The 27,704-nt window shown below is 42.4% G+C and overlaps 1 protein-coding gene across 2 annotated transcripts in view; it reads right to left on the reverse strand.

The window, feature by feature from the left end:
• Positions 1 to 1,458: 1,458 nt before the first annotated feature.
• LOC134018346 (plakophilin-1) overlaps positions 1,459 to 27,704 on the reverse strand; it is a 32,656-nt gene continuing 6,410 nt past the window's right edge. The window contains exons 7-15 of one of the 2 annotated variants that reach the window (XM_062458249.1): positions 27,358 to 27,526; positions 26,979 to 27,096; positions 25,965 to 26,132; positions 25,701 to 25,874; positions 25,385 to 25,538; positions 3,991 to 4,177; positions 3,544 to 3,628; positions 3,098 to 3,173; positions 1,459 to 2,191 (exon numbers count right to left, since the gene is read on the reverse strand). In XM_062458249.1, the coding sequence (XP_062314233.1) occupies positions 3,099 to 3,173; positions 3,544 to 3,628; positions 3,991 to 4,177; positions 25,385 to 25,538; positions 25,701 to 25,874; positions 25,965 to 26,132; positions 26,979 to 27,096; positions 27,358 to 27,526 (1,130 nt within the window). In that variant the 3' untranslated portion in view covers positions 1,459 to 2,191; position 3,098. The remainder of the gene's footprint in view (positions 2,192 to 3,097; positions 3,174 to 3,543; positions 3,629 to 3,990; positions 4,178 to 25,384; positions 25,539 to 25,700; positions 25,875 to 25,964; positions 26,133 to 26,978; positions 27,097 to 27,357; positions 27,527 to 27,704) is intronic. The other variant, XR_009929926.1, reaches the window with a different exon arrangement.

The following is a 27,704-nucleotide window of genomic DNA, read 5'->3' on the forward strand; positions in this document are numbered from 1 at the left end:
ACAAAATTCTTACTTGTGATTTGTAAGTTTGCATTTACATAAATGTGTTATGATTTGTACACATAGATGTCCGTAAATATATATTCGTAAATATACCTTTTGTAATTTCTTAAAATACTTAACATTTCGTGTGTGCATTTCTCATGATCTGTCACTACAATTCGCGTATGAAGTGTTGAATCTGCATTTGTGGATCGCCCAATACACGCGTGCAATCCTTCTTCCAATGACGTAATTTTGAGACATTCTTTTCGGTCTTTTGCGATCCACACACAAATAGCTTTTTGAGCCACAAACACAAGCCCCCCCCCCCCCCCCCCCCGCCCCCTTTTAGACAGTAACATCTGATAGGGGGCAGTGTTGTTCTTTGCTGTGATGGCTGTGTTCTCTGCATTGATGGCTGTGCCAACATTCAGGGATTTCGCTCCGTTAGGGCGCTATCTAGCTATGGCTGGACAAGAAGGATCATCTGCTGATGGTGTGTCAATAAAATGTGTAACTTTTCTAAGAGAAGTGATTGTAACTGCTCATAAAAAACATTACCATACTACACATTTTATTAGCTAGCTGGCTTGCTATCTCACTGTTAAGCAAGTAAGGCAATTTCAAGGGATTTTTACTTACTGTCGAAGACACACCATCAGCAGGCGATCCTTCTTGTCCAGCCATAGCTAGATAGCGCCCTAACGGAGCGAACTCCCTGAATGTAGGCCTACTACACAGCAATCAATGCAGAGAACTACACTGCCCCCTATCGGATGTCACTGTCTAAAGGGAGGAGGGGGGGGGCTTGTGTTTGTGGATCAAAAAGCTATTTGTGTGTGGATCGCAAAAGACCGAAAAGAATGTCTCAAAATTACATCATTGGAAGAAGGATTGCACGCGTGTATTGGGCGATCCACAAATGCAGATTCAACACTTCACACGCGAATTGTAGATTTACAAGTGACAGACCATGAGAAATGCACACACAAAATGTTAAGTATGTTAAGAAATTACAAACGATATATTTACGAATGGACATCTATGTGTACAAATCATAGCACATTTATGTAAATGCCATCTTACAAATCACGAGTAAGAATTTTGTTTTTGTGGATCGCAAAACACATTTGTAAATCGTGAAACATTTGTGGATCATGGTAATTGCATTTACGAATACTTTTGAGACATATCTGTCTCCATAAAATTGTACCCTATTATTCATACTTATCTCAGACCAATGCAATAAAAATATAAAATGTTCATGGTTTTCTGCAGATTTATTTATTACCCCGCGATTACGTCCATGTTTTGCGTACCATGGAAATTATGTGGTCCTAGTAGTGGCATTGGTAAAGTTGACAGATTAGGCAGACTACAAATGTCAAAATGTTCCATAAAGCTTAATAACAAATGGAGCTGCATCAAAATCACTAATAGCAGTGGATAAATGTGAACAATGACTGTGGGGGTTCATCATTTTGTAATCTTTTTTTATTTTATGTTTAAATAGAGAGCAGGCTCTTGCCTTTCAGAAGACATTAACATATTCTTTAACATATAATCCTGTTTCATAACAGGATTACTATTTTAGATAACATTTGTGTTAAATCAATTTCGTAACAACAAAACATGTTGCAAAGCAGTGTGGAACATCAAAACATTCACAAAGCAAAACATACTTTTAAATTATTGCAGGTTATATCAACTGTCATCATGTGCAAGTGAAATTTGACTTCAAACGCACAATTCCACTGTTTCAATAAGTATATAAACCCAAACGTACTCTAAACTAAATTGAGTTTTAGAGTATCTCCAGCCAACCAACAAACTCCCTCTCCGGGATTACATTCCTCATCGGTTATCTTAACACTGAAAATTTGACTGTCAATCCACACACATGCCTCCCATCCCTCACACACTAGCAAGCTCCACACAGACATACACAAACACAGCCTTAAGGTCAATTTTTTAACAAATACAAATATGATCACCTTAAACTGTTAAACTGTGTTAAGCTGTTTGATACAACAAGTAAGTACTTACTTTTGAGTAAAGTAAGTTATTAACTGAACACATAGCCTATTTAAGTATATTTTCCTGTGACATTAACTGAAGAACGACTGTTATTATTCTGTAAAAGCTTCTCCGGTATCATCTTGTCTCAGAAAAGGTGTCCACAGCAGTGTCCCAGCTTGCAGGGACTAATCTGCTAGTCACATGCAGTCACAAACACACATGCAGACATGCACACAGACACAAACAGGCATGCAGAAACAAGCACATATGCACACAGAAAGTATGTGTGAGAAATATATTATGTTACAAAAAACATTTCCCAGTGCCAGGAAGGCAGACACCAGTTTACTGAAAAATGAATTCCAGTGATGCACAATACATATTACAACACTTAAGTTAACTACCATGTAGCTACACAGATGCCTGTGGTAAAACATTGTAGGAACTGCTATGTAATCAAATGAATTTGAAGTATTAGCGGTATAGGTTATTATAAAACAGCAAGAAGGCAGTTTTTGTGTTACCAAAGAAAGATCACAACTTAACATCCACCACCTATAATCTTCATAGGAATTAACAGAAAAGGCTAGAAGGGTCTTCTATGCCATTAACATTAAAGTATCAGAATTTATTTAAACACCTGCAGAAACATTTAATCAAATGGAGTAAGTCACATGGATACATTTCTAATAAAATTGTTGAAATACATACTAAGATTGAAACATGGTGAATGACACCAGCAGGGCAAAGGTGTCTCTGTTCCCAATGTATGCATTGAAATACAGAAAAAAAGCTGTATGCTTTCAACAGGCTGACCATCGATTTCATAAATATAAAGCACTGGTGAGAACAAGAAATCCAAATAGGCTATTTGTGTTTTAGTGCTCACAAATGAGACAACCTCTCAAACACCTTTATCTCATATGAAATATGAAACAATTCCAACATGAACCAAAAACTATTATACTACTGAAACGTTTTTGTTCAATGTACTGTTGATTGTTTTAATCTATGATTTGGAACTTATTTGTTCATTTATTTATTGTTTACTTCGGTTTCATTCTATGACAGTTCAAAGATGTATGTGAACACTTACCTCAGTCTACGACCTGCACTGACTTGTGGACCGCAGTAGTTGTGTCATTGACAAACACAGACTTGTTCATTCCAAGCTGTAACACACACAAACCACACAATTATACCTTGTTAATTTAAATGTCCCTTATGTTTCCTAAATCTTATTTTCTCTTTTGGTGGCGTATCATACATACAGTATGTTTAACCTAAATATACAAAATATTGATAAACTATTTGGTACCACTGTGCTTTGCATGTTTTGTCAGTCTGTCTCATCTGATTGATTATAGAACTCTCTACATCGTATTGAAAATGCCTTCTCATCTATCGCCTTTGTTTCGGTTTCATTGAGAACCTGTATTCCAGGATTCCTTTCCTTCCTTTGTACTTGGAGGCCAGGTGAGGCAGGGAGCTGAGAATAAGGATTAATGAATGCAATGGAAAGAAACACCCCTGCATGTGTACCTTTTTCAGCAGCCCTTGCATAGTCTTTTCATTCCAGAGGCTGTATAACAAGAGGGAGGCTGCTTTGCTAGCCTTGGGAAAAGACCTGAGAGAGACAGAGAATGAGAGAGGCAGATAGAGAAAGAGACAGAGGAGAGAACAGACTAAATATATATGTGATAATGTACTGAAAGATCATCTGGCAGAGGGGGAACCTGTTTTTTATGTGTTACATGAGTTGTATACAGGGTCAGATGGCTGAGCGGTTAGGGGATCTGGCTATTAATCAGACGGTTGCCGGTTCGATTCTGGCCGTGAGAATTGATGGTTGTGTCCTTGGAAAAGGCACTTACCCTACTTGCCTCGGGGAATGTCCCTGTACTTACTGTAAGTCGCTCTTGATAAGTCTGCTAAATGACTACATGTAAATGTATACAATTGCTGAGGACGTTTTGATGGATGTCTTACCCGTTCTCACTGAGGTCACAGAGTGACGTCACCAGGTCTGTAGTAACAACTTTCTTGCCGATCTCAGGGTCTGCTAATAGCAGACTGCGGGCGGTATGAGACGTGGTGGCCATTAGGTCATCATTGTTGCCCATATTCTTGCTGCCAGAGGATAGGAGGGTGACCAGGTCAGGGAGAAGTTGTTTAGCTGGACAAAAAACAAGAAGCAAATCCATGTCAGTTGGATGCATCTGGTCAGAGCTAAGAACTTGACTGATGAATACTTGTTTACTTACATTTAAGTTACATTAACTACCACTACATGTAATTTATGAAACTAACTCTAATATTAAACTAAAATGCACAGTGATACAAATAAGTATTATGTAACCCAGGGTTACAGGGCACAAATTAATTCAATTTAAAAGAAAATATTTATGAACGTGTTATCTTCACAAAAGTGACATACAAAAGCTTTTGTTAATTTGTTGAATGGGAAAAATGATGGCAGTGTAATTTAGTCCCAGGTTAATACTGTGGCACTATGTAGGCTACATATTTGGGTGTGCTCACGCCTTCGGCGAGCACAACCATTGTTCTCTCACATATATATTTATTTATTATTGTTTATTTTCGCCCCCCTAAGGATCAGTCAATATTTGGACTACATAGACAACGCCTGTGTCAAAATGTTTGTCTTGGTCTCGATTGCGTTGCTTGTATTTTTATGTACGTTCCGTTGCACGGTTTAGGAGGTTACAACGTTTTTGTGGCAAAAAAGTGCCTTTAGTCGACGAAGGGTACTCAGTGCTATCTACGTCACCACGTCAGCACACGTTAGCAACGACGCATGGATACAACATGCATAGATGTGCTGTTGCACAGCGAGTATCGTATCGTGCCGTGGTGTACTAGCAGCATCATACATGTACATTTAAGCAAATCAAGATCTGCATGTACAGTAAGTAATGTCACATTAAAGAATGTATTTAAACTCAAGCTTGTGTGGTGTGTCGCTGGCTTCAGTGCCACAGCCTAAACTTTATGTCAAAAGAAACATGCTCATTTCCGGCGCTTAAAAACAATCCCCTCACTCAGTGAAGTTTGGCTAGCCACCGCAACTAGCTTGCTCGTAGCAAACTTATTTTGAACTAGAGAGGGTACAATTTCTGGGGAAATTGTAGGGTGTGCTTGCTTGCGTCGGTTGCACAGGGGTCCGTTTTTTGATGACATTTTTACAACTGATATTTCTGTATATTTTATATAAAAATGCATAGGGCCTACTTATTATTTATAAAGATTACATAGATTTAAAAGCATCTTTTTTTTGCTGCTCATTTACAACTCAAAATACGAGTTAAGTGTAGAATGAAGTATGATGTCTTCTCATTTCCCCTGCAAGAGGCAGCCTCATAGCTGAATCAACGAATAAATTTGGCAGACCGGTGTAAAAATTGACCTAATCTCTATGACTTAAACGTCCTTTTAAGTTTTCCCTTCTCGTGATATTTTCAGGCATTTAGCCTACTCATATTGTATTCATTCATTAATAAAGAACCCCCTTTGAAGATTATTCTACGACGTTACCGGCAGTAGAAGATGGAATCGCGATTCAAACATTACCATCTGCTAACTGAAAAAATGCCCCCAAAAACGTAAATAAGCTTGACATTTATTTAGTGGAAAATCGCTCATTCATAAAAAGCTCACTGGTAGCGATCATTGTCAGTAACAACGCAAAATGCGATATAGACCTGTGTGGAGAAGCTGCCCCGGTAAATTCTACTACAGTACACTAGACTACTGCTGTGTTCGTCTTGGTAGCGATTGCGTTGGTTGAATTCGATTGAACGTTCCGTTGTACGGTTTAGGCTGAAATTAATTATTTTCATGAACAGATTGACAAAGTTTAGGCTGTGGCAATGAAGTTCAGGTTAGTAGTCAGATAGTTTCACCTATTGAAAGACTTTTGATTTAAGTAAGGGGAGTGCCGAACATGTTCTGTCGCCGTTTGACTTCCTAAACAGCTGTGTAGATGTTTTTGTAGTGTGTCTCGCGTAAGCTACAGCATTGCAGTGAGCAACACTGGTTTGAAACCACAGGTAATGATAATTTCACCAACAAATCGTTTACTTGTAATGTAATGTCATAATAAATCCTACAACAAAAATGTATTTGTGAGGAATGTTTATTTTAACGATTGAAAACAGATGCATCATAGACCACTGTAGTAGCTATGTGTTGCCCAGGCAACAGAGGCTAATGTCATGCTAATGCTTCAGTGAAATAGTAGACTACTAGTAGCTACCGTTTCCGAAAGTAGATGTGGGCCTACTTCCTTAATAATATCAGCTAATATTGTACATTACATTTCACAATTGTGTTTCACATCACAAAGTAAAATGAGTAAATAGTTATCACCCTGGCCTCTTTGCTTGTGGCGTTTCTGCAGCTGCCTTGCAGTAAAGCTATAGTTAGCCTAGCTATCCCCCAAGTTAACAGATGCGAAACGAATGTTCTGCTACAGGTAGTCACGCGTGTTTTCGTGACGTTAGTGACGTAGTGACGTTAGTAACTGTGGCTAACAAATTAGCCACCGTTAGCTTCACTTTTCGCCACAAAAACTTAACTTCAGCCTAAACCATGCAACGGAAAGTAAATAAAAATACAAGCAACTCAATCGCTACCAAGACGAAACTTTTGACACCTAGGTTGTCTATGTAGGCCAAATATTGACAAAGATTTAGGGGGGCAAAAATAAATAATAACTAGAAAAGGCTGTTCCTGCGAAACAGCAGTGAGAATGCTGAAAACCTGAATGGGGATAGCTGACCATGCTAAAAAAGCTGAAAATAGTGAAAATTTAGTAGAAAGTTATAAGCTGAAGCTTCAAAGCAACCGAAAGGTATTTTTGAAAGGGGCTGGAGCAGCATTCCAACAATGATTTGAAAGGATTTACCATTACTTTTAAAGGGAGAATAATTTGCACAAAAACCTTTATATTTTAAAAAGTATAAAAGTGAGAAATGAGAAAATACCCGCAAGCTGAAATGAATTTCAAAAATGTGTGAGTGACACAAAAGAGGCAGTGTGGAAGCTGAACTGCATCATCTTAACAAAGCTAAGAGCTAAAATAGCCTACAATGCGGGAGAAGCTGAAAGCTGAACTGTTAAACAGAAGAAGTAGGCTAGCTAGTCGGAACAAGAATATTATCGTTTTAACAGCTGAAATTATAGTTGGGATAGTAATAGCAGTAGCAGATGTAGCCTACCATTGAGTGCGTTTACTCGGCTTTCTTAGTAGGATTCAATGTGTTGATGGAATGAAACATACAGCAGTAGAGCCGATACAGGAAGACACGGCGACACTTTGTTGCAGAAGGATGATGGTGCAAGTTTTGTCCGTGGAGCATACAACGATTAATAAAAAAGAATCATGTAGACGCGTTTATTGAGTAATCGCATAACTAATTACACATGTAAACGGAGTAATCGTATTATTGGCATAAACCGACAATTGCTAGTAATCGTGTTTCTCATGGTCAAGTAAACGTACCAATCACCTGTGTGAGAGACTGAGTGGTGCGTGTCTGTCGTTACGGTGATGGTGCAGCTATGATTGCTAACGCGCTGAGGGCAGAGAATAAGAGAAATGTAGCTAGAATCCACACCTCAAACAAGATAACCTAGACGCAAAACTGTACGTCCAATCCAAAATATAAGGATATTTTCCGAGACCCAAGACTCTGCCGAAACCAGAGATATTCTTTATATGTCTGTGCAGTCAGAAATACGACTCTACCTGCAGTTTCAAAAACGTGTTCCTTTTGCTTTCCTGGTGCTTGTTTGTTTGGTTGCCACGGTGATGGCGCAGCTGTGATAGCTAACGAGCTAGGCAGAGAGAAAAACGAACATTTACCTAGCGTCCACACCTCAAACAAGTTGACCTAGACGCAAAACTATACGTCCAATCCAAAATATAAGGATATTTTCCGAGACCCAAGACTCTGCCGAAACCAGAGATGTCCTTTATATGTCTGTGCGGTCAGAAATACGACTCTATCGGCAGTTTCAAAATCTTGTTCCTTCTTGCTTTCTCTGACTGATTTTACTCACCTCTCCATTGAAGTTAGTGAGAGAATTTGAAAGGCTGCTCTCGCTTCAAGGCTCATAGCTGAAAATCTGTATATGTGAGCTCTTTGGTAGTTACATTGGCTGAAAGAGGACAATTTTTCCTACATTTTAAGGTATAACTTGTTTCTGTAAGTTAAACTATATGAACGTTAGAGGAATTTGTTTGACAAATTAGTTGAATATCAGAAAAAGAGCTGCTCATTCATAAAAATCAAGAAGGAGCAAACATTTTAATGTATTTCAAACTGTCATAATTCAAAATTGGCTGAACATTTGAAAAAGCTGAATCATTTGGGAATAGCTGAATGTCTTGTGAACATTTTAAAGGTTGAATGGTGTCTCTAGCTGAAAGTAAGCTGAAGTAGTTACGTTTGAAAGAGGAGGAAGCTTTTTAATGATTTGAAAGGATTTACCATTACTTTTAATGGGAGAATAATTTGCACAAAAACCTTAATGTCTTAAAAAGTATAAAAGTGAGAAATACCAAAAGTCATAGCCATCATCTCCTGAAGGAGCTGAACGTTTTGATACAAAAGTTGTAGGAATCGGTTAAAGTATGCAGAACGAGTTAAAGGCCAAAACACGGCGGAAGAACTAAGAAGTTGAAAAACAATAGTGAGAATGTCTCACAATAAATATATATGTGAGAGAACAAAGGTTGTGCTCTCGCCGAAGGCTTGAGCACTTACCTGCAACCGACGCAAGCGAGCACACCCTACAATTTCCACAGAAATTGTACCCTCTCTAGTTATTTTATGTTTTTGTGTTGTGATGATTCAATTGTGATAATATTGCAGTGGGTAAATTTGCATATTTCGGATTGCAGGCGGGAAAGTAAGGGTCTCGCACTCTCTCGCGCGGAGAGAAAGAGAGGCTACCAAAAACTGAACTGAACAAGAGACGAGAAGAAAGATAGAGAATTACATTTACTGAAAAGAAAGAAAGAAAAAGAGAGTTATTTCTGTTATAGTTTTGTGAGTAAATAGAGAGTAGGCAAGTTAAGTGTTTCCCAACCTTTTTCCAGTCATGGCACCCTTAGAAAAGTTTTAAAATGTTGTGCCGCCCCCCCAAAAATGAAAAGGACTTCACTCTGCATATCCTGAATTCTCATGACTGAGTAACGTTTTTAACTGTTACCCCAGAGTCGTGCCAAAACCTTGCTGCGTGATAGCCATCGAACGGCCGTATGTAATAACAAGCTCTGATGTTCCGCTCCATTTGCTCGCATAAAATCGAAAATTGACGGCTCTTAAGTCGGCGTGCCTTGATGAAATTAACTATAAACTAGAAATTATCTACTGCTCTGTCTTTGCTACCTGTGCCTCCCTATGTAAAAAGCAGTGAGTGGCTTTCACATGTAGGTTTTGCGCTCTGACTCTGCTAATGAAGCTCTTCGTACTTCCCATCATGGAAGCGGCCCCATCAGTACATAAACTGTGACAGTCCTTCCAATTCAACGCCCCCTGTTCAAGATACTCTGTTGTCACACAATATATTTCTTCTCCCGTTGTTTTGTCAGGCATTGATTTACAAAGAAAAAAGTTTCCCTTATGCTGTCGCCATCTACGAATTGAACATTTTCCAGGAGCTGATTTTACTTGATTTGTGTATTGTTATATTTGTTGTATTTATACTTGTACTCTGTAAAAAATAAATCTAATCAATAATCTCCTCATTAGGACTGTCCCTGATTAAGATTGTCTTTGGTCGACCAAGACTCGACTGAACACTTCTGAAAATGGACTAATCTAAATGTCAAACTTTTTTTTTCTTCTATAAATGTCCCAATGTTTTTCATTTTGTGTGATGTTTTACCTCACTGTTTTAAGAGATAATCTGAAAGAAATACATACTTAACCCTCACGCTCTCCTCATTGTCTATGCAGCCGGAACCTATCCTTCGCGCTGTCTCCGGGTCATTGTGACCCACAGCGTTGTATATTACGCCACCATCGCGCTGTCTCGGGGGGTCGTTGTGACCCACAGCGTTGTCTATTACGCCACCATCGCGCTGTCTCGGGGGGTCGTTGTGACCCACAGCGTTGTCTATTACGCCACCTTCGCGCTGTCTCGGGGGTCGTTGTGACCCACAGCGTTGCATATTACGCCACCTTCGCGCTGTCTCGGGGGGTCGTTGTGACCCACAGCGTTGTCTATTACGCCACCTTCGCGCTGTCTCGGGGGTCGTTGTGACCCACAGCGTTGCATATTACGCCACCTTCGCGCTGTCTCGGGGGGTCGTTGTGACCCACAGCGTTGTCTATTACGCCACCATCGCGCTGTCTCGGGGGGTCGTTGTGACCCACAGCGTTGTCTATTACGCCACCTTCGCGCTGTCTCGGGGGTCGTTGTGACCCACAGCGTTGCATATTACGCCACCTTCGCGCTGTCTCGGGGGGTCGTTGTGACCCACAGCGTTGTCTATTACGCCACCTTCGCGCTGTCTCGGGGGTCGTTGTGACCCACAGCGTTGCATATTACGCCACCTTCGCGCTGTCTCGGGGGGTCGTTGTGACCCACAGCGTTGTCTATTACGCCACCTTCGCGCTGTCTCGGGGGGTCGTTGTGACCCACAGCGTTGCATATTACGCCACCTTCGCGCTGTCTCGGGGGTCATTGTGACCCACAGCGTTGCATATTACGCCACCTTCGCGATGTCTCAGGGGTCATTGTGACCCACAGCGTTGCATATTACGCCACCTTCGCGCTGTCTCGGGGGTCGTTGTGACCCACAGCGTTGTATATTACGCCACCTTCGCGCTGTCTCGGGGGTCGTTGTGACCCACAGCGTTGTATATTACGCCCCCCCCTTCGCGCTGTCTCGGGGGTCGTTGTGACCCACAGCGTTGTATATTACGCCACCTTCGCGCTGTCTCGGGGGTCGTTGTGACCCACAGCGTTGTATATTACGCCCCCCCCTTCGCGCTGTCTCGGGGGTCGTTGTGACCCACAGCGTGGGAATGAAAGGTTTGACTTATTTTTTGTATTATGAAAAGTTGTCAGAAGACCGCTGTGGGTCACAAGGAACCGGAGACAGTGCGGGGTCTCGTAATAGACAACACAGACGTTGCCGTGTCTAACAAAAAGGCAGAGACAGCGCAATAAACAAGTATCTCTCTGGTGGTCTAGTGGCAAGACTGTGGGGCTTTCAGCTCCGTGGCCTGGGTTCGCTTCACAGTCAGGGCAAATATGATTTCATTTTTATTTAGACGGATAATGTTTCACTTCACTATTTTTGTATTACAAAAGGTTGTCAGCACGAGGGTGGCGTAAAAGACTAGGTATGGTGAGTCACAGCGCAGACTAGGATACAGCGCGAGAGTGTACTAATAGGCTAGGCAGACAAGGCTAGAAATAAAAGGGTTCACTTTATTTATTTTTTATTATGAAAAAGTTGTCACAACGTCAGTTTGCTTCACCACGACCCCGAAACGGCACGAGAGTGGCGTCATAGACTAGGAAGACAACGCGAGGAATAAAATCAAATGTTTCACTTTATTTTTGTATCATGAAAAGTTGTCACACCACGCATGACACCGTGCTTCACAACGACCCGCAGACAGCACTAGGGATAGAACCTCCAGCCCGCCGTCCTGATACATCATCTATACATCCCATGCATGTGTTGGTAGTAGCGTTAGCAGCGCTGTGGCTTGAGCAAAGCCCTCTTCTGCACTCGACTGAGTTGTTCAGTCTTCTGCACACACTCCCGTGGGTCGTCCAGGGTCAACGGGAACCTCTCCTTGGCCGAAGCCCAGCTCGGTGGGGCATGTGGGGCAGTATACATGCGAACAGGATTTGCAGACAGGCCTCTTACACCCGCGACAAACGGTGAACGTTTTACGGTCCTTCTTCACCGGGCAGACTTGACATCTCTTCCTCTTACTGGCAGGGACCGGCGACGTCGGTCCTGCCGATGAGGAGGCGGCGGTGGCGGCTGCTGCTGCTGCCGCTGCGCCATCCTCTTCGGGTCGCCGTTGAGGAGGCGGATCGCGACAGCTGGCCATCCGTAGATCTTTCACAACCGCGGCAGCAGCTCCAGTGCGGGGCAGACATCGTCTTCTTTCGATCAGCGGAGTCACGAGGGCCCTTCCGAGTTGCTCGAGGAAAAACCTTCTCTTGTTGCGCTTACGCGGCATCCAGTTGGGGTTGACCTCTCTCCATATCACAAAGGCGTTGTAGGAGGAGACGTCAACGATGTTGCTGAAGATGACGAGGGGCCAGCGGGCCGTCTTCCTTTTACAGCTGTAGGCCGTGATGACCTTATCCAGATTGTCGACTCCGCCTTTGTTCAAATTATAATCCAGGACGATGGTCGGTTTGCCGTCGTTTCTGTCACTGATTTCAGCGTCTGTGTGGCGTGTGCTCATGAGTAAAACGTTCTTATTTTTCTTTGCGAGGTAGGAAACCAGAGTGGTGGTTGGAGTGAAGGCGAACTGCGACGACAGCACCCGTCGCGTCTTCGTCGTCAGCAGCTCGGACGGCAGCTCGGCCCTGTTCTTTCGCACGGTGCCAACCACGGTCATGTTTCTCGTCGCCATGAGCTCTCGTCCGAGTTCGTAAGAGGTGAAGAAATTGTCACACGTCACATTGCGATCCTTCAGGCCCTCTGTCACGTCGAGCACGACGCGCATCCCCTGGTTCCTCTCCGGGACTCCGTCCATCTGCTTCCCGGTGTAGACTTGCATCTTCCAAGTGTAGCTTGATTTTGCATCGCACGCCACCCACGACTTGATGCCGTATTTCGCCGGTTTGCTTGGCATGTACTGCTTGAAAGGACACCGTCCTCTGAACGCGAGAAGTTGTTCGTCCACGGTCACTTCGGGCCCTGGGTCGTAGAGGCGTGGTAATCTCTCTACCCACATATCCCAGACCTCTCTTATCGCCGCCAACTTGTCCGTCGCGCGTCTCGCCGCTCGTGTCCCACGGTCGTCAAATCGTATCGACGTCGAATAGGTGTAGAAGAGTTTCAGCTGCATGGTAGCGCGGAAAATCGCTCTGCCGCTTTGCGCGTCCCATAGACTGGCGGCCGCTTCGCCTCGGGACTTGTACACCCCTGCCAGGATTAGCAGCCCTATGTAGGCACGTAGGTCAGTGGCGTCCATGGCTTTCCACTCCTCTCCGCGTTTCAGATAACCTTCCCGATTTGTCACGTCCAAGATTACTCTTTCGATTTGTGGCGTGACAAAGAGTAAAAATGCGGAGACGATGTCGTGAGCGTGGGAAACGGCGTAAGCTGTGGGTCCTCTGGGGGTCCTCTCCGTACTGTCACGTTGCGACAGCAGCCTCGGATTCCTCCGATACGCAATCGAACGCCATTCAATTTGGCCGTTTTTCGACAAGAAAGTATCTCTGTCGATTTGAGGGGCTTGGTCGGCGGCGACGGCACCGTCGTCGTCGTGGTTGACTGCGTCATACTCTTGCCCGTCTTCCTCTTCTGACACATGCTCCGCGTACTCTTGCCCGTCTTCTTCTTCCTCCTCCTCTTCTGCCACATTCTCTGCACACTCTTCCCCGTCATCTTCTGACACATCCTCGGCCTCCTCTTCAGACTCACTTTGCTCGATGTTGGCAAACATCTGCTGTAGAACTTGCAGCGCACTGAAATCCCGAGCCATAGCTGCGTTACCCTAGACAGAAGCTGTCCTGACCCCCACGGAATGTGTGTTAGTAGCACTTGTCTACAGCTTACGTGATTGCATGGACAAATTATTCTAAGGACGCCTCCCTAATTCGACCGCCAAAGAGCGATCAAGAATCGTCGAATCGTAAAAGGCGGCGCGCGCGCGCGGTTGGACCCCAAAATTTTTTTAAATAAAAATAAATAATATAATATAAAATTAAATAAATAAATAAAGTGGACGAGACAAGGTCGGAGAGAGGCGTCCATTTCATCTGTCTCCCGCCCTTCCGACCTTATCAATTTAATCTAGGTCGACGTGGCCAGTCTGATTCCAAAGGGGGCCGCAGCCGCACGGCCGCTCGGCAGACGGGTCCGGCCGCGGTTACCATTTGTCTCCCGCCCTTCCGACCTTATCAATTTAATGTCGGTCGACGTGGCCAGTCTGATTCCAAAGGGGCCGCAGCCGCACGGCCGCTCGGCAGACGGGTCCGACCGCGGTTTCTCTGAAGCCAGACGTCACGTGGCCCGTCTGCTTGCAACTTGGCAGAAGGGTCCGACGGCGGTTTTCTCTGGTTCTCTGGTTGGACAAAAAAATAAAAAAATAAAAAAAATAAAAAATAAAAAATATATATAAATAAAGTGGTGAGAGAGGTCCGGCCGCGGTTTTCTCTGGTTCTCTGGTTGGACCAAAAAAAATAAATAAATAAATAAATAAACAAAATAAAATAAAATAAAAAACTAAGTGGTGAGAGAGGTCCGGCCGCGGTTTTCTCTGACGCCAGACGTCACGTCGCCCCGTCTGCTCGCCGAGGCCGTCCTACCTGCAAACTTGGCAGAAGGGTCCGACCGCGGTTTTCTCTGACGCCAGGCCAATTCTCCCGCCGAGAGGGATCGCCAATCGTCGAATCGTAAAGGCGTCATTAGACTCAGGGGAGATGTTGGAGGCGTGGATCAAACCTCGTCAAGTTGAGAGAGCCCAATGACGCCTACCTAATTCGACCGCCGTAATTGACAACGCAGACACTGCGGTGGGTCACAACGACCCGCGGACAGCTCCACCTAGTGTTAACTAGTGATATAACCTGATATATAAACTTCTGGGGCGGGCGGCGGGTTCACAATTGACAACGCAGACACGACGGTGGGTCACAATGACCCGAAGGTAGCTCCACCTAGTGTTAACTAGTGATATAACGTGATATACACACTTTGACAACGCAGACACTGCGGTGGGTCACAATGACCTGAGGGCAGCGCGAGTGTGCCTCCTAGTTTTAACTGTTGATATTATGTGATATACCCCTCCCCTACGTATCTATGTTTTTATATTAGGAAGAGTCGCACCGAGACGGCGGTGGCAGGGTTAATACAAAAATAATAATTATTTTATTTTATTTTTATAAGGTAACGGTATCGCTACACGACGGTGGGTCACAATGACCCGAAGGTAGCACAAGGGGTAGGAATGGGCATCGCAACACGACGGTGGGTCACAATGACCCGAAGGTAGCACAAGGGGTAGGAATAGGCATCGCAACACGACGGTGGGTCACAATGACCCGAAGGTAGCACAAGGGGTAGGAATGGGCATCGCAACACGACGGTGGGTCACAATGACCCGAAGGTAGCACAAGGGGTAAGAATAGGCATCGCAACACGACGGTGGGTCACAATGACCCGAAGGTAGCACAAGGGGTAGGAATAGGTATCGCAACACGACGGTGGGTCACAATGACCCGAAGGTAGCTCCACCTAGTGTTAACTAGTGATATAACGTGATATACACACTTTGACAACGCAGACACTGCGGTGGGTCACAATGACCCGAAGGTAGCTCCACCTAGTGTTAACTAGTGATATAACGTGATATACACACTTTGACAACGCAGACACTGCGGTGGGTCACAATGACCCGAAGGTAGCACAAGGGGTAGGAATAGGTATCGCAACACGACGGTGGGTCACAATGACCCGAAGGTAGCACAAGGGGTAGGAATGGGCATCGCAACACGACGATGGGTCACAATGACCCGAAGGTAGCACAAGGGGTAGGAATGGGCATCGCAACACGACGGTGGGTCACAATGACCCGAAGGTAGCACAAGGGTTAAGAAGGGTGATTGACAACTAGACAAACATAAATGTACAAACATTTTCCGAATCTGACTCAGTGTAGCTGCTGGACATTCCAGATTCAGCTGCTATAAAATGAGCAATTACTAATAATAAGCCTCGTGTAACCAGTCCTGTTGTTACCGAATGCAGATATAATAAAAAATGCCTGATTGGTTATTATTTCTTATCTCTTACAATGTACTACAAATTACAAATATTGTTTGTTTAATATGGTAAAACAAACATTTGACCATTGGTTGACCATGTATGGAGACAATGGAGTCTGACAAAACTAACTTTTCTTTGATTTATAAGAACATTCCCCAAGGACTATATGGCTCATGGACACTATTTCAATGACAGTAGTTGATGTGTTATAATGTGTGCTTTTCTTATTATTTAAAATGTTGTTTTAATTGATGTCTGATTATAACTTCCCTTCAGGAAGAGTTACGTTAGTCAATTTTTGATCCAAATAATTGTACCATACTAACAAAACCATTTATGAATGTATATTTTGTATAAATATAAGCAATCCATGAACATTTTAAATAACTGAATTTCTTATATACTAGTGTAATAATTGGACCAATACGCTGTTCCTATTGGTCCAGAAGACGTTCTCAAAAGTCAATAAAGTCAAGTTAATAAATCCGTTTATATACCTCCTGAAAGTTCGCAGAGGTAAATAAACGTTTTTACGGACCTAGCAACAAGCGGTTGCCTTGGAGATGTAGCCATTGACCTTAACAACGTGGCATCTGCTCGGCAACAAAGTAGCCTAAATTGCCAAAAAAAAAACGAAAACAACCAAATATGGTTTTTGCACAGGTCCGCAAACGCCCAGCAATCGCTTCCCGTTTTAAAGAAGTATCTGAAGCAGACAGAAGACGAATTGATGTTGTTGATATGTTGCCTTGGAGATGTAGTGACGTCACCAGTGCAAGTGCAGCTGAATGCTCTGACAGCATGGCGTCTGCTCCAGATTCGACCTGTTTGATTTGTGATCTTCCCACGTATTGTTGTAGTATATAAGAAACCAAATGTTTACTCCTCGACAGGTCAGCAAACGCTTTGTCGCCTCGATTTGTCTCGGTTAACAAACGTTTTAACAAATCTCGGTTTACAAAGGCGTTTGCAGACCTGTCGAGGAGTAAACATTTGCTGTTTAGAGTTACCAGCCATTTCACACCTATATGCTAATCTCAGGACGACGCCCAGTGGAAATAACTGACCAATCAAAGAGTTCACCTTCAAAAGGATACCCCCCTTTCGCTTGGATTATAAAACCCTGACGCACAAGCAAACCTTGCTTTTTCGTAAGGATTCACCAGAAGGGTTTGCGACACGTCTGACCGATCCTTAACAATCAGCAACTCACTAGACCACCAGGAACTTTGATGAAAGATTCCTTTGCTCTATTCGTTTGACGACGATAACGGAACTTTGACTCTTCTTCTTCAAACCGACAACAGTAACTGCGATATTGCTACATTTCTTACTTGTGACATTGGCATGTTGTGATTTAATTTGTCCGTTTGATTTAGTTTACAAATGATTTAACCTAACTTTCGCTAGGATTAGTTACCATAGACTGTCCACCATTGTTCTAAAGCAGGGGTGTCCAAACCTTTTTCAAAGAGGGCCAGATTTGATAATGTGAAGATGCTCGGGGGCCAATCGTCCCTTCGGTCATTTTTTAACTATAAAAGTTACATGCAAATAATACACAATTTTCATTGTCACAATTATCTTTATTTTTCAAATGGCAATGTAACCAAATATAAGCCACTCAGGCAGGCACGTGAACAACTGTAAAAACACAATTCTGCCTTTTCATTCATATCTGGAGTCAGATAACATTGAACAAACTACATGAAATACCTTTAACTTTCATGAACTTCATTTTAAACAGGAGTAATAGGTAATGCTGTCTGTTGTCTGTTAAAACATGTAAAAGAGAGCAAAATTCAGAAGATCATTCAGACAGTAATAGTTTGTGTCACACAGGTACATAACATCAAAAGTTATAGCCAAATCGTATTCAAGAGTTTAATAAAATAAGTGCCATAAGTCCAAGTGCATATATTAACTGTGCTTTTGAATTTTCACTGTTAATAGTGACAGATGTTACTGTTCAAAACACACATAATTTCAGATTGATCAAGAAACAGATAACTTGCTGACACTAATGAGAAGGGTGATACTGAGATCTGGATTTCAGTAAACAGGCCAGGTCGGGTTTGACGGCACTGGTTGATATGCGTAAAATGCGTAAGTGGGAGTCACTTAGTTTTGACCTCAATCGGCTCTTGTTTAAATTCATGACAGAGAATGTCTGCTCACACAAATATGTGGAGCCGAATAAGCTCAGCATTTTCTTTGCAAGTGTTCGCATTTCTGGAAACCTGCCTTTATCCAGCTGCCGGTAAAAGTCAACAAGAGAAAGCTGCTGGTGTCTGCCGCGCCACTCGTCGTCACACTGCAGCTCAATGAGCTCCAGCTGCAGCGGTGGCGGAGCATCATCAGGGTCCACGGAGAGGGGAGAAGAGAAAAGCAACATCTCCTTTTCAATAGCTGCAAAATCCCAAAAGCGTTTGTTTAATTCCACAGAAAGAGATATGACGTCTGTTGCATACCTCTCCATTTGCGCACCGATGTTGTCCTGTGGAAAACTGTCAATGACCTCTTTCAAAGCTGGGAAATGTGCAGTGCAGGGTTCTGATTGTGACAAGTGTCTTCGGAAAAGTTGCAGCTTGCTTCAAAAGGCCTTGATGTGCAGATCAGTGTGGACAATCCACTTCGTTCACCAGTCATGGCAGGCGCACCATCGGTAATAATCCCACAAATTTAACTCCATGGTAGTTTCATATCCTCAACAGCTGCACAAACAGCAGCGAATAAATCCGTTCCTCTTGTTTGGCCTTTGAGGCTTTGGAGGTCAAGCAGCTCCTCTGTTACGTTCATGTCGTCATCAACTCCTCTTAAAAAAATCAGTAGCTGTGCCGTGTCAGATGCATCTGTGCTTTCATCGCAGGCTAATGAAAAATAATCAAAAGTCACTCCCCTGTCCCCCAATTGTCTATGAATATCTGACGATATGTCCTCAATTCTCCGTGCCACAGTGTTACGAGCCAGGCAAACGTTCATAAATTCTTGCTTCTTCTCGGGGCAAATGTTCTCCACCATTGTCATAACACAGTCTTTGATAAACGTACCCTCTGTAAAAGGTTTGCCATGTTTAGCTATTAACCCTTGTGTTATCTTCGGGTCATTCTGACCCATCAGTCATTGTGACCCAACGTCGTATTGCGACAGATTTACCGCATACAAAGACAAAGTGAAGCATTTTCTTTTAACCGTTGGGCTGTCTCAGACCCCCCACATTGCAAAGGTTAAAAGAAAATTATTTTAATTTGTTTTTGTATTGGGTAAAATTGGGTAAACACAACGATGGTTCGTTATGAACCTTTGGGTCATGTGACCCGAAGGCAGCACAAGGGTTAACATGGCCACTTCGTAGCTTGCTTTGGTAATGTTTTCATTTGAATCATTGGCCCGCGTGAAGAATCGCTGTTGTGAAGCCAGAGCAGCTTTGAGTTGCTTCACTTTTTCAGAACGGTCACTCGCCGTTAGCTTGTCAAATGCATTAGCATGTTTTGTCTGGTAGTGTCTCTTTACATTGAATTCCTTAAACAAGGCAACCGTCTCTTGACAAATTAGGCAAACACAATTGCCTCGAGTGTCAGTGAAGAAATATTGTAATTCCCATTTCTCCTGAAAGCGGCGGCCCTGTGTCAACTTTCATCTTTTTACTTGCCATGGTAGAAATGATCGGAGAACGGTTCGCGGCAACGTGTGTTTGAAAGTAGGTTGGACAAGTGTGTGCAACAGTAAAGCTGTACTAACTATCACACTGTTGCCTTGTTCTCGCGAGACGAACATTTGAACAATGCCAAAGTAAAAGTCCAATACCCTAGCGGTTGAAGGAGGAATTGCATTTGAAAGTTTTATTATTTATTTCATTTAACAGTGCTGGCGGGCCATAGATAGTACATTATAAGACCGAAGCTGCGGGCCGTATGAAATCTGACCGCGTGCCACGATTGGCTCGCAGGCCGGACTTTGGACACCCCTGTTCTAAAGAAACCTATCTCTCTCCCTTCCCCTCCCCACGGGCTCTCCACAAGCCATTGTGTATTCCGCTCTCAGTATAATATAGGTTAGGCCCTAATACTGGGCCTAGCCTATAGTTTCAACTCAAGACTAACCCGTAATTTCTCTGGTATTTGTTCCAACTTCTTAGTTCTTCCGCCGTTTTTTGTCCTTTAACTAGCAGGGCTCGACAATAACGATGGCCCGGGGCCAGTAAAAAGTAACGTCGGGACAGTTAAACTAGCAACTCACTGGCCCGATCAGGCCACTGCAAATTATTGATTGAAAAAAAAATTTGCATTGTAAAAGTTAACATCCTTCATATGTTTTGCTATCTGCTAAATGCATAAATAACTTTGCAGCTCGTGGGGCGCACAGTTGGCAAATCAAGAGTTGAGGAGTGACGAGTGGTTGTCAAATTGTAATTCTCTAATCTGTATACATTTTTTAACAACTGGCGCGAGACAATAAAGTGAAGATGGCAGCAAAGTAGAGCTACGAGCTGAAATGGAAGCAACTTTTTTTATGGAACGAAGATGCACTGTGTCGTTTGTCGTATGTTCCTGTCTAAAGCAGACAAAAGCAGTGGATATTTTTACATTTTAGAGGCACCGACAATTTTCGAAAACAATACCTGACCAGCCATGCTAGCAGTAGCAGACAGCACCAGGTTTGCGTGACAGCTAAGCGGATGGTTGACAATCCATCTTCCAGGCCGTTGACTATGCTGGTCAGGAATTTAAATGTAGATGCCCATCGTGTTATTGCACGATTTATAACAACGGCATATCACGTAATTAAGACGGGCCAGCCGTTCGCCTCGTTCCCCCAGGCTATTGAACTGCAGCAGAAGAATGGTGTCGACTTGGGTACTTAGTATCATACTGATGAAATGCTATGGAAGCTTTTATATATTAGCATTGAGGGACCAGAGGTTTCAGTTGTGCAGAGAGATGGCTGTCAGCAGGGAAGAGAGCACGTCACGTTTAAGGTTAAAAGTCAATTGTTTTGCTGACTATTACCTTTTTATTTTTTATCACTAGAAATGTGATTTCATTTTTGTTCTTTTTATATCCAGGATGTTTAATAAATGGTTAAACATGTTAACAGAATAACACAACTTATAAGTCTTTGGTTTTGTTGTAACAATGATAAATTAGGCTACAACTTTTGGAGGGGGGGCCAGTAAAAATTGTCTTGGGGCCAGTAAGTTTCAGTGCCAAAAAATGTTAATGTTGAGCCCTGACTAGTCCTGCATACTTTCACCGATTCCTACAATTTTTGTATCAAAACGTTCAGCTCCTTCAGGAGATGTGTGCTATGTCTTTTGGTATTTCTCACTTTTATACTTTTTAAGATATTAAGGTTTTTGTGCAAATTATTCTCCCATTAAAAGTAATGGTAAATCCTTTCAAATCATTAAAAAGCTTCCTCCTCTTTCAAACGTAACTACTTCAGCATACTTTCAGCTAGAGACACCATTCAACCTTTAAAATGTTCACAAGACATTCAGCTATTCCCAAGTGATTCAGCTTTTTCAAATATTCAGCCAATTTTGAATTATGACAGTTTGAAATACATTAAAATGTTTGCTCCTTGATTTTTATGAAGGAGCAGCAAGCAGAGTGCTGCTTGCTCTTTTTCTGATATTCAACTAAATTGTCAAACAAATTCCTCTAACTTTCATATAGTTTAACTTACAGAAACAAGTTATACCTTAAAATGTAGGAAAATGTGTCCTCTTTCAGCCAATGTAACTATTAAAGAGCTCAGCCTTTCAAATTCTGTCACTAACTTCAATGGAGAGGTGGGTAAAATCCGTCAGAGAAAGCAAGAAGGAAGACGATTTCGAAACTGCCGGTAGAGACATATTTCTGACATCTCTAGTTTCGGCAGAGTTTTGGGTCTCGGAAAATATCCTAATTTTATTGATTGGACGTGTAGTTTTGCGTCTAGGTCAACTTGTTTGAGGTGTGGATGCTAGGTAAATGTTCGTTTTTCTCTCTGCCTAGCTCGTTAGCTATCACAGCTGCGCCATCACCGTGGCAACCAAACAGACACGCACCATGAATGTTTTTGAAACTGCCAAAGGAGTTGTATTTCTGACCGCACAGACACATAAAGGATATCTATGGTTTCGGCAGAGTCTTGGAATGAAATATACGTAATTATGTGGGCAATGTAGAATCGATATTTGATCTTTTGTTAGTTATGGCCATTCTAGTGACGCTACTGTCATCATGGCTGCTAATAGAACGGCGAAACCAGGTCACATATGGTCTAATAACTATCATTCATTATCTAGCTACAAACAAATGCTTCGTAACTGAAGAGTATTTACTTTTTATTGGCGATATTGACAACAGAGGTTAAGGAACTTGTCTTTAATCAAAAGATGGTCTCCGTTTTCAATTTGAAGCAGTTAGCGATGTGTCGTTCGTGAACGATTCGTTCATTTTGAACGAATCCTTACAAGGACTCGGGAGTAACGAGTCCTCTCAAAGAGTGATTCGTTCATTTTCTCGTGGCCGCGCATCGGGACTGTTGCATAGGCTCGTCCAAATCATTCGTTCATTTCACTCGGTCTTCGGGTACGAGTATTTGGATCATTTTTCACATGACCTGCATAGGCTCTGTAGTGGTAGCTAGAGGAAACGAACGATTCGTTCATTTCCCGACTCGGTCTTTCTACGAGTCTTTGGATCCTTTTTTCACGTGACCCGCATTGTATTGCATTTTTTTGTAGGAAACAGTTTCCTCATTCCCTTTCGCGTGGCCGCTGTTTTAGTAAGACGTGAATGATATTCGCTCCAGTCATCATACTGACTGGTTTTGTTATTTTCACTTTACATTTACACTTTAACCTTTACATCTTAACCGAGAAAACCCTGCTACAGGTGCATACTGCATACTGCAGACTTTTTCAGAGCCACAGATGGCGACATTCACTGCCTGAAAAAGTGCAACATACGAACTTACGTAGAAGACGAGTGGGGAACGGTGCAACAGAGAAAGATTTTGTTGCATACTAATTTTGTAGATGTTAACAACATGTACATTTTTCAACCCAGCGCATGTTAGCATGCATTAGCGAAGTAGGTCAACTTACGGTTTTCAAGTGGTACATCATATTCAACATTGAACTATGGAATGTAAACCGTTGTTGGCAGAATGTGCATTCAACATGTTTTGAGTCATCCGGTACTGATCAAATGCTTCCATACCACAGATTTCTTTGCCATTTAGCTTAAAGGATTAACACCAACTGTAGACAAAGTATGGCAGAGTTTAGGCTAACAGCTACAATTGTGCTCATGTGCTGTGTGCAAAAAACTAAACAAAACGCAGATTAACGAAAGGGAAAACAGTAACACCTTTTTATTATATATTTTTTGAGTTGCTTTATTTGTCTTAAATAATATAATCTACAATTTCTGTAGAACATTTCTTTAATTCAGCAATGGTGACACAAGCGGGACACAATCGACTAGTCGACTGAGTGGGGACAGCCCTACACTGTAAAAAAAAAAGATGAAATTACCGCACTTTTTCTGTAAATTATACTGTTTTTTTCTGTATTTCTGAATGACAGGAAATACAGATAGAAAGACAATGGCAAACTGTAAATTTATAGTTTTACATGAACATTACAGCCAAATGTTGTTACTTAAAAATACACTAAACTGTCTTAACAAATATTAATTAATTACAAATATTAATAACATTTTCACCAAAATGTTCTGCTAAAACACTTACTTTCACTTTATCAAAACTAGGTAATTTAACAGTTGTTTTGCAGATATTTACTTTCATCCCACGGACAAATCACATAATTTTTGGTTTAGACATAGGAACCTTGAATTGTGAACTGAGCTCGGGTAGTTGACGTCATGAGATCCCAGCATGCACCAGTCAATATCAAAGACTACAAAAGCCTGCAAAAGCCTTTTTGGGGCTATCTCGTTCATGATCATTGACCAATGCACTTTTAGGAAAGCTCTCTCTTGGAAGTCGCTTTGGATAAAAGCGATAAAAGCGAAAATGAATAAATGTAAAGACTCCAGAGTAGGAAAGTTGATTAGATATTTGTGTAGCGGCAACGCTCCTGTTACCCAGAATGCCCCGCGGCAAGCTGAAAAGCTAAAGGTTTAAGCTTAGTTAGATAAGCATTGTTTGTTTTGTTGTTGTGTTCGTTCTGTTTTGATATGTGTAATGTGATGGTCTGTAGTTTGGATACATTAAGTGTTCACCCTGAGTGTGAATGTTGTCCAGTTAGATGACGATCTAACCTGTCTAATAAACCTAACGTGCGGCGAGCAATATTCCTCTCCAATTTGCACAGCTAGCCGGCGCTACAGTTAAATCTGAAGCGCCGGTAATATCTGTAGTATCTGATGCTGATTACAGCATCTGGATGCTGTATGTTGTGCACACGACTTGTTTTGAATGAAAATGTTAAATCGTTATATCTTATTTTGGCTTTATTTAATTTTTTTATTTATTGAAAATGCTGTTTTTTTACAGAGAAGTTCAATTAATAAAAGTCATATTTACCGGCAAAGAACAGCCTGTAATGTAATATTACAGATATATCTTGTAAATTTGGTACAGGAAAAAATCTATTATTTTACGGTTAATTAATGTTAATAAAAAACTGCAATTTTACTGCAATTTAATGGGTTTAATCTGGCGTCCTAGCTGCCAGATTGTTCCTATTTTTTTACTAGTTTTTTTTACAGTGTACTCCTCATATAGATTACAGTCAAAATATCCAAAAGTAAATCCCGTTTTCCAGAATAATAGTCCCGTAATCAAATTAATATAATATAGTGATAAGATAGTGATAAACCCATAGATATTTTAAAAGCAGAAAAACCAAACTAATAAGTATAATTAGCTAAAACGTAGGGTAATCAGGGAGGACAATTATTTCACATTTTCATGTTAAATATTTTTTCAAGTTTCATTAATTTGGGGAATTACTATTTTATTTATTTTTTGTGTTTCTTGTCATTGAATAATTTACCAATTGTTGTTTATTTATTTATTTTTACTTGAGAAGAAAAATAAAACTGAAGTAATAGAGAACTAATATCCTAAATAATAACAACAAACATTCTCTTACCTCTGAAATATAGCTCATGTGTCAGTGTGTTTCATTCTGTTGTGCAAACAGGTACCATCTTTCCAAAGACCTTAATCTTCTGATCAACTGTCCCATTATATTATTATTTTCTTGTAGCAGTGTTAAACACTCGTTAAAATTGAGTAAAATAAAAGTGATAACTATTATTTTGAAAATAGTGAAGTACGCAAATATACCTGTCGCTTGCAGTTGCAGTTAATTGCAGATAGACAAATACTCTATTTTACAGGCTGCAATCTTACCCATGGTGCTTTGCAGGCTGGCAGTGCGAGAGATGTTGCCCACTAGAGACATGGCTGACTTCTGCAGGCTGGGGTTGGGAGACTGGATCAGGGGGGATACATAGCCTAGAGCACCAAGCTTCTGAACCAGGGTCTGGCTCATCACACTTGACACCTAAACAGAGAATAGAGAAGGGTCAATGTAGAAAATATAAAATCTGCCAGCTAGCCAGCCTGTCTCCTAGTTACTCATTCAAACATTCCATGTCTCTCTCCCTACACCTTTCCCTCTCCCCATTAGTCCCTCCATCCATCCCTTTCTCTCGATTTCTCTCACCAGCCCCTTGTTGGCAGTGAGGTTCTGCAGGGCTCCGCAGCAAGCCTCCAGTGTAGCTTCCTTCTGGGCGGAGCCGAGCAGAGACAGGTACATCTTCATGGCCTTGGAGTGACACAGCCAGGACACGCCTTCAGGCTCGCTCTCCTCCGCAGGCACAGGGTAACTGAAACTATCCTGTGGAGACAGAGGAGGATAATGAAAGCATCCAAACCAGCCATTCTGAGCTACACTGAGCCAATGTGAAAGTATTTGTGGGCTGCTCACCTCTCTGTTGATTTTGCTACTCTTGGGGCTGAAGCAGCCAATGGTGGGGCTCTTTTGTCCCCCTGAGGGCTGCTCTGTTGAGGAGATGAACTTGGAGAAGCACTGGGGGACCTCCTTCTCTAGCTGGAAGGTCAGATTATGTAGGATACACGCACAGTTCTCCACTGACTGAAAAAGAGAGGGAGAGAGAGAAGAGAATGAGAGGAGGTTGAATTTGGGTTACCATAGTGACATAGTAGTACACAGTGTTGGGAAAGTTCACTTTCTACATGAACTAGTTCAGTTCATAGTTCACAAATTTTAAAATGAACTAGTTCAGTTCATAGTTCATAATTCCAAATTTTGAACTAAGTTCACAGCTCCAAAAAATGAACTAGTAACAGCCAATATAGAACCACAGACGGTGCGGCGATGCGACACTGGTGGCTGCCGTTGCCAGATTGAAATCTCTGTCTGCAATACCGCTCTCGGCCTCTACGCAACTTCGGCGCTCTCACACTTGCCAGGCATAGACAGTAGAAGAAAGCACACGCAGCGATTGACTGGTTGGGCAACCCTGGATACAGTACTGTCAACGGTGTGTTTTTCGCTTGGAAGTCTCTAGAAATCTGGCACCTTATTGAACGAAATTAAAAAGAGTGAACGTGCCGTTCACAGACACCAGAATGAACGCGTTCACAGTATCGTTCATCAGGCAGTAATACAGTACGTTCAGTTCACGTTCACCAAAATTATAAACGAGTTCATGAACTGTCGTTCAATGAACGCGTTCAGGCACAACACTGGTAGTACATGTGAACACATTTACACTACATTCTTCTCATCTCTTGGAGAGTACTTTGTCACATGGAGGCTTTCAACTCGGCCTACATACCTCCTTACCCTGACTAATTAAACATTGTATGTAATAAATGTTTAGTCTGTAGTGGACTGTGACTGAAGCACAACTTTGCCTGAATTTCTGGTTTAGTTCACTGACAGTGGCATGCCGTGCATTTCAGTCCAGTTCAGTACCTTGTCATCTGGGTTGTCTTCAGCAATGCAAGACTGGACGTAACTCATGAGAGAGTTAATGAGGCCAGGACACACCCGCATTGCCTGTCTCTCTTCCATCCGGGCACAGCTAAGGTTGCTGCACATAAACAGACATAAAACACACAGATAACATAAAAGCAAACCACAACTACTCTTCTGGAGGATTATCAAATGCTGTTTAGGTGCCTCACTGATATTTCAGCAATAACAAAATATCAAGGTGTTGTTTTGAAGAGTCCGCTTACTTTGGTAGCAGCACAAAGGGCAGTAATCTTCTAGTTCCAACACAAACAAACCCAGGGTGCTAATTTTCAACCTGGTCGGTACAACTCAGTGAGGTGAGTGACCAGGGCATTACCGTAGGCAACCAGTGGCACTGTAGAAGACATCCGGGTGGATGTTGTGATTGACGCTGCTCTCCGACCAGCAGGTGAAGGGGACCACCACGCTCTCGGTCAGAACAGGCAAGGCGCGGTCTATCAGCTCGCCCTTCAGCTCGTCTGCGCTGGACAGGTTCCACAGCAGACCTGCATAGGTATGGGGGGAGGGTGGGGGTCAATGAGAGTAAGGGGGCAGGTAGGCAGAGAGAAAGAGAGAGACAAAATGTATAAAGAAAGAGAGAGAGGGAAGGAAGAAACCACAATAGCAGGAGAGTAAGAACCAGAAAAGGTATATAGCTATAACATGAATTAGAATTGACATGTA

Source organism: Osmerus eperlanus, chromosome 4 (genome assembly GCF_963692335.1).
Source record: "Osmerus eperlanus chromosome 4, fOsmEpe2.1, whole genome shotgun sequence".
Classification (NCBI taxonomy): Eukaryota; Metazoa; Chordata; class Actinopteri; order Osmeriformes; family Osmeridae; genus Osmerus; species Osmerus eperlanus.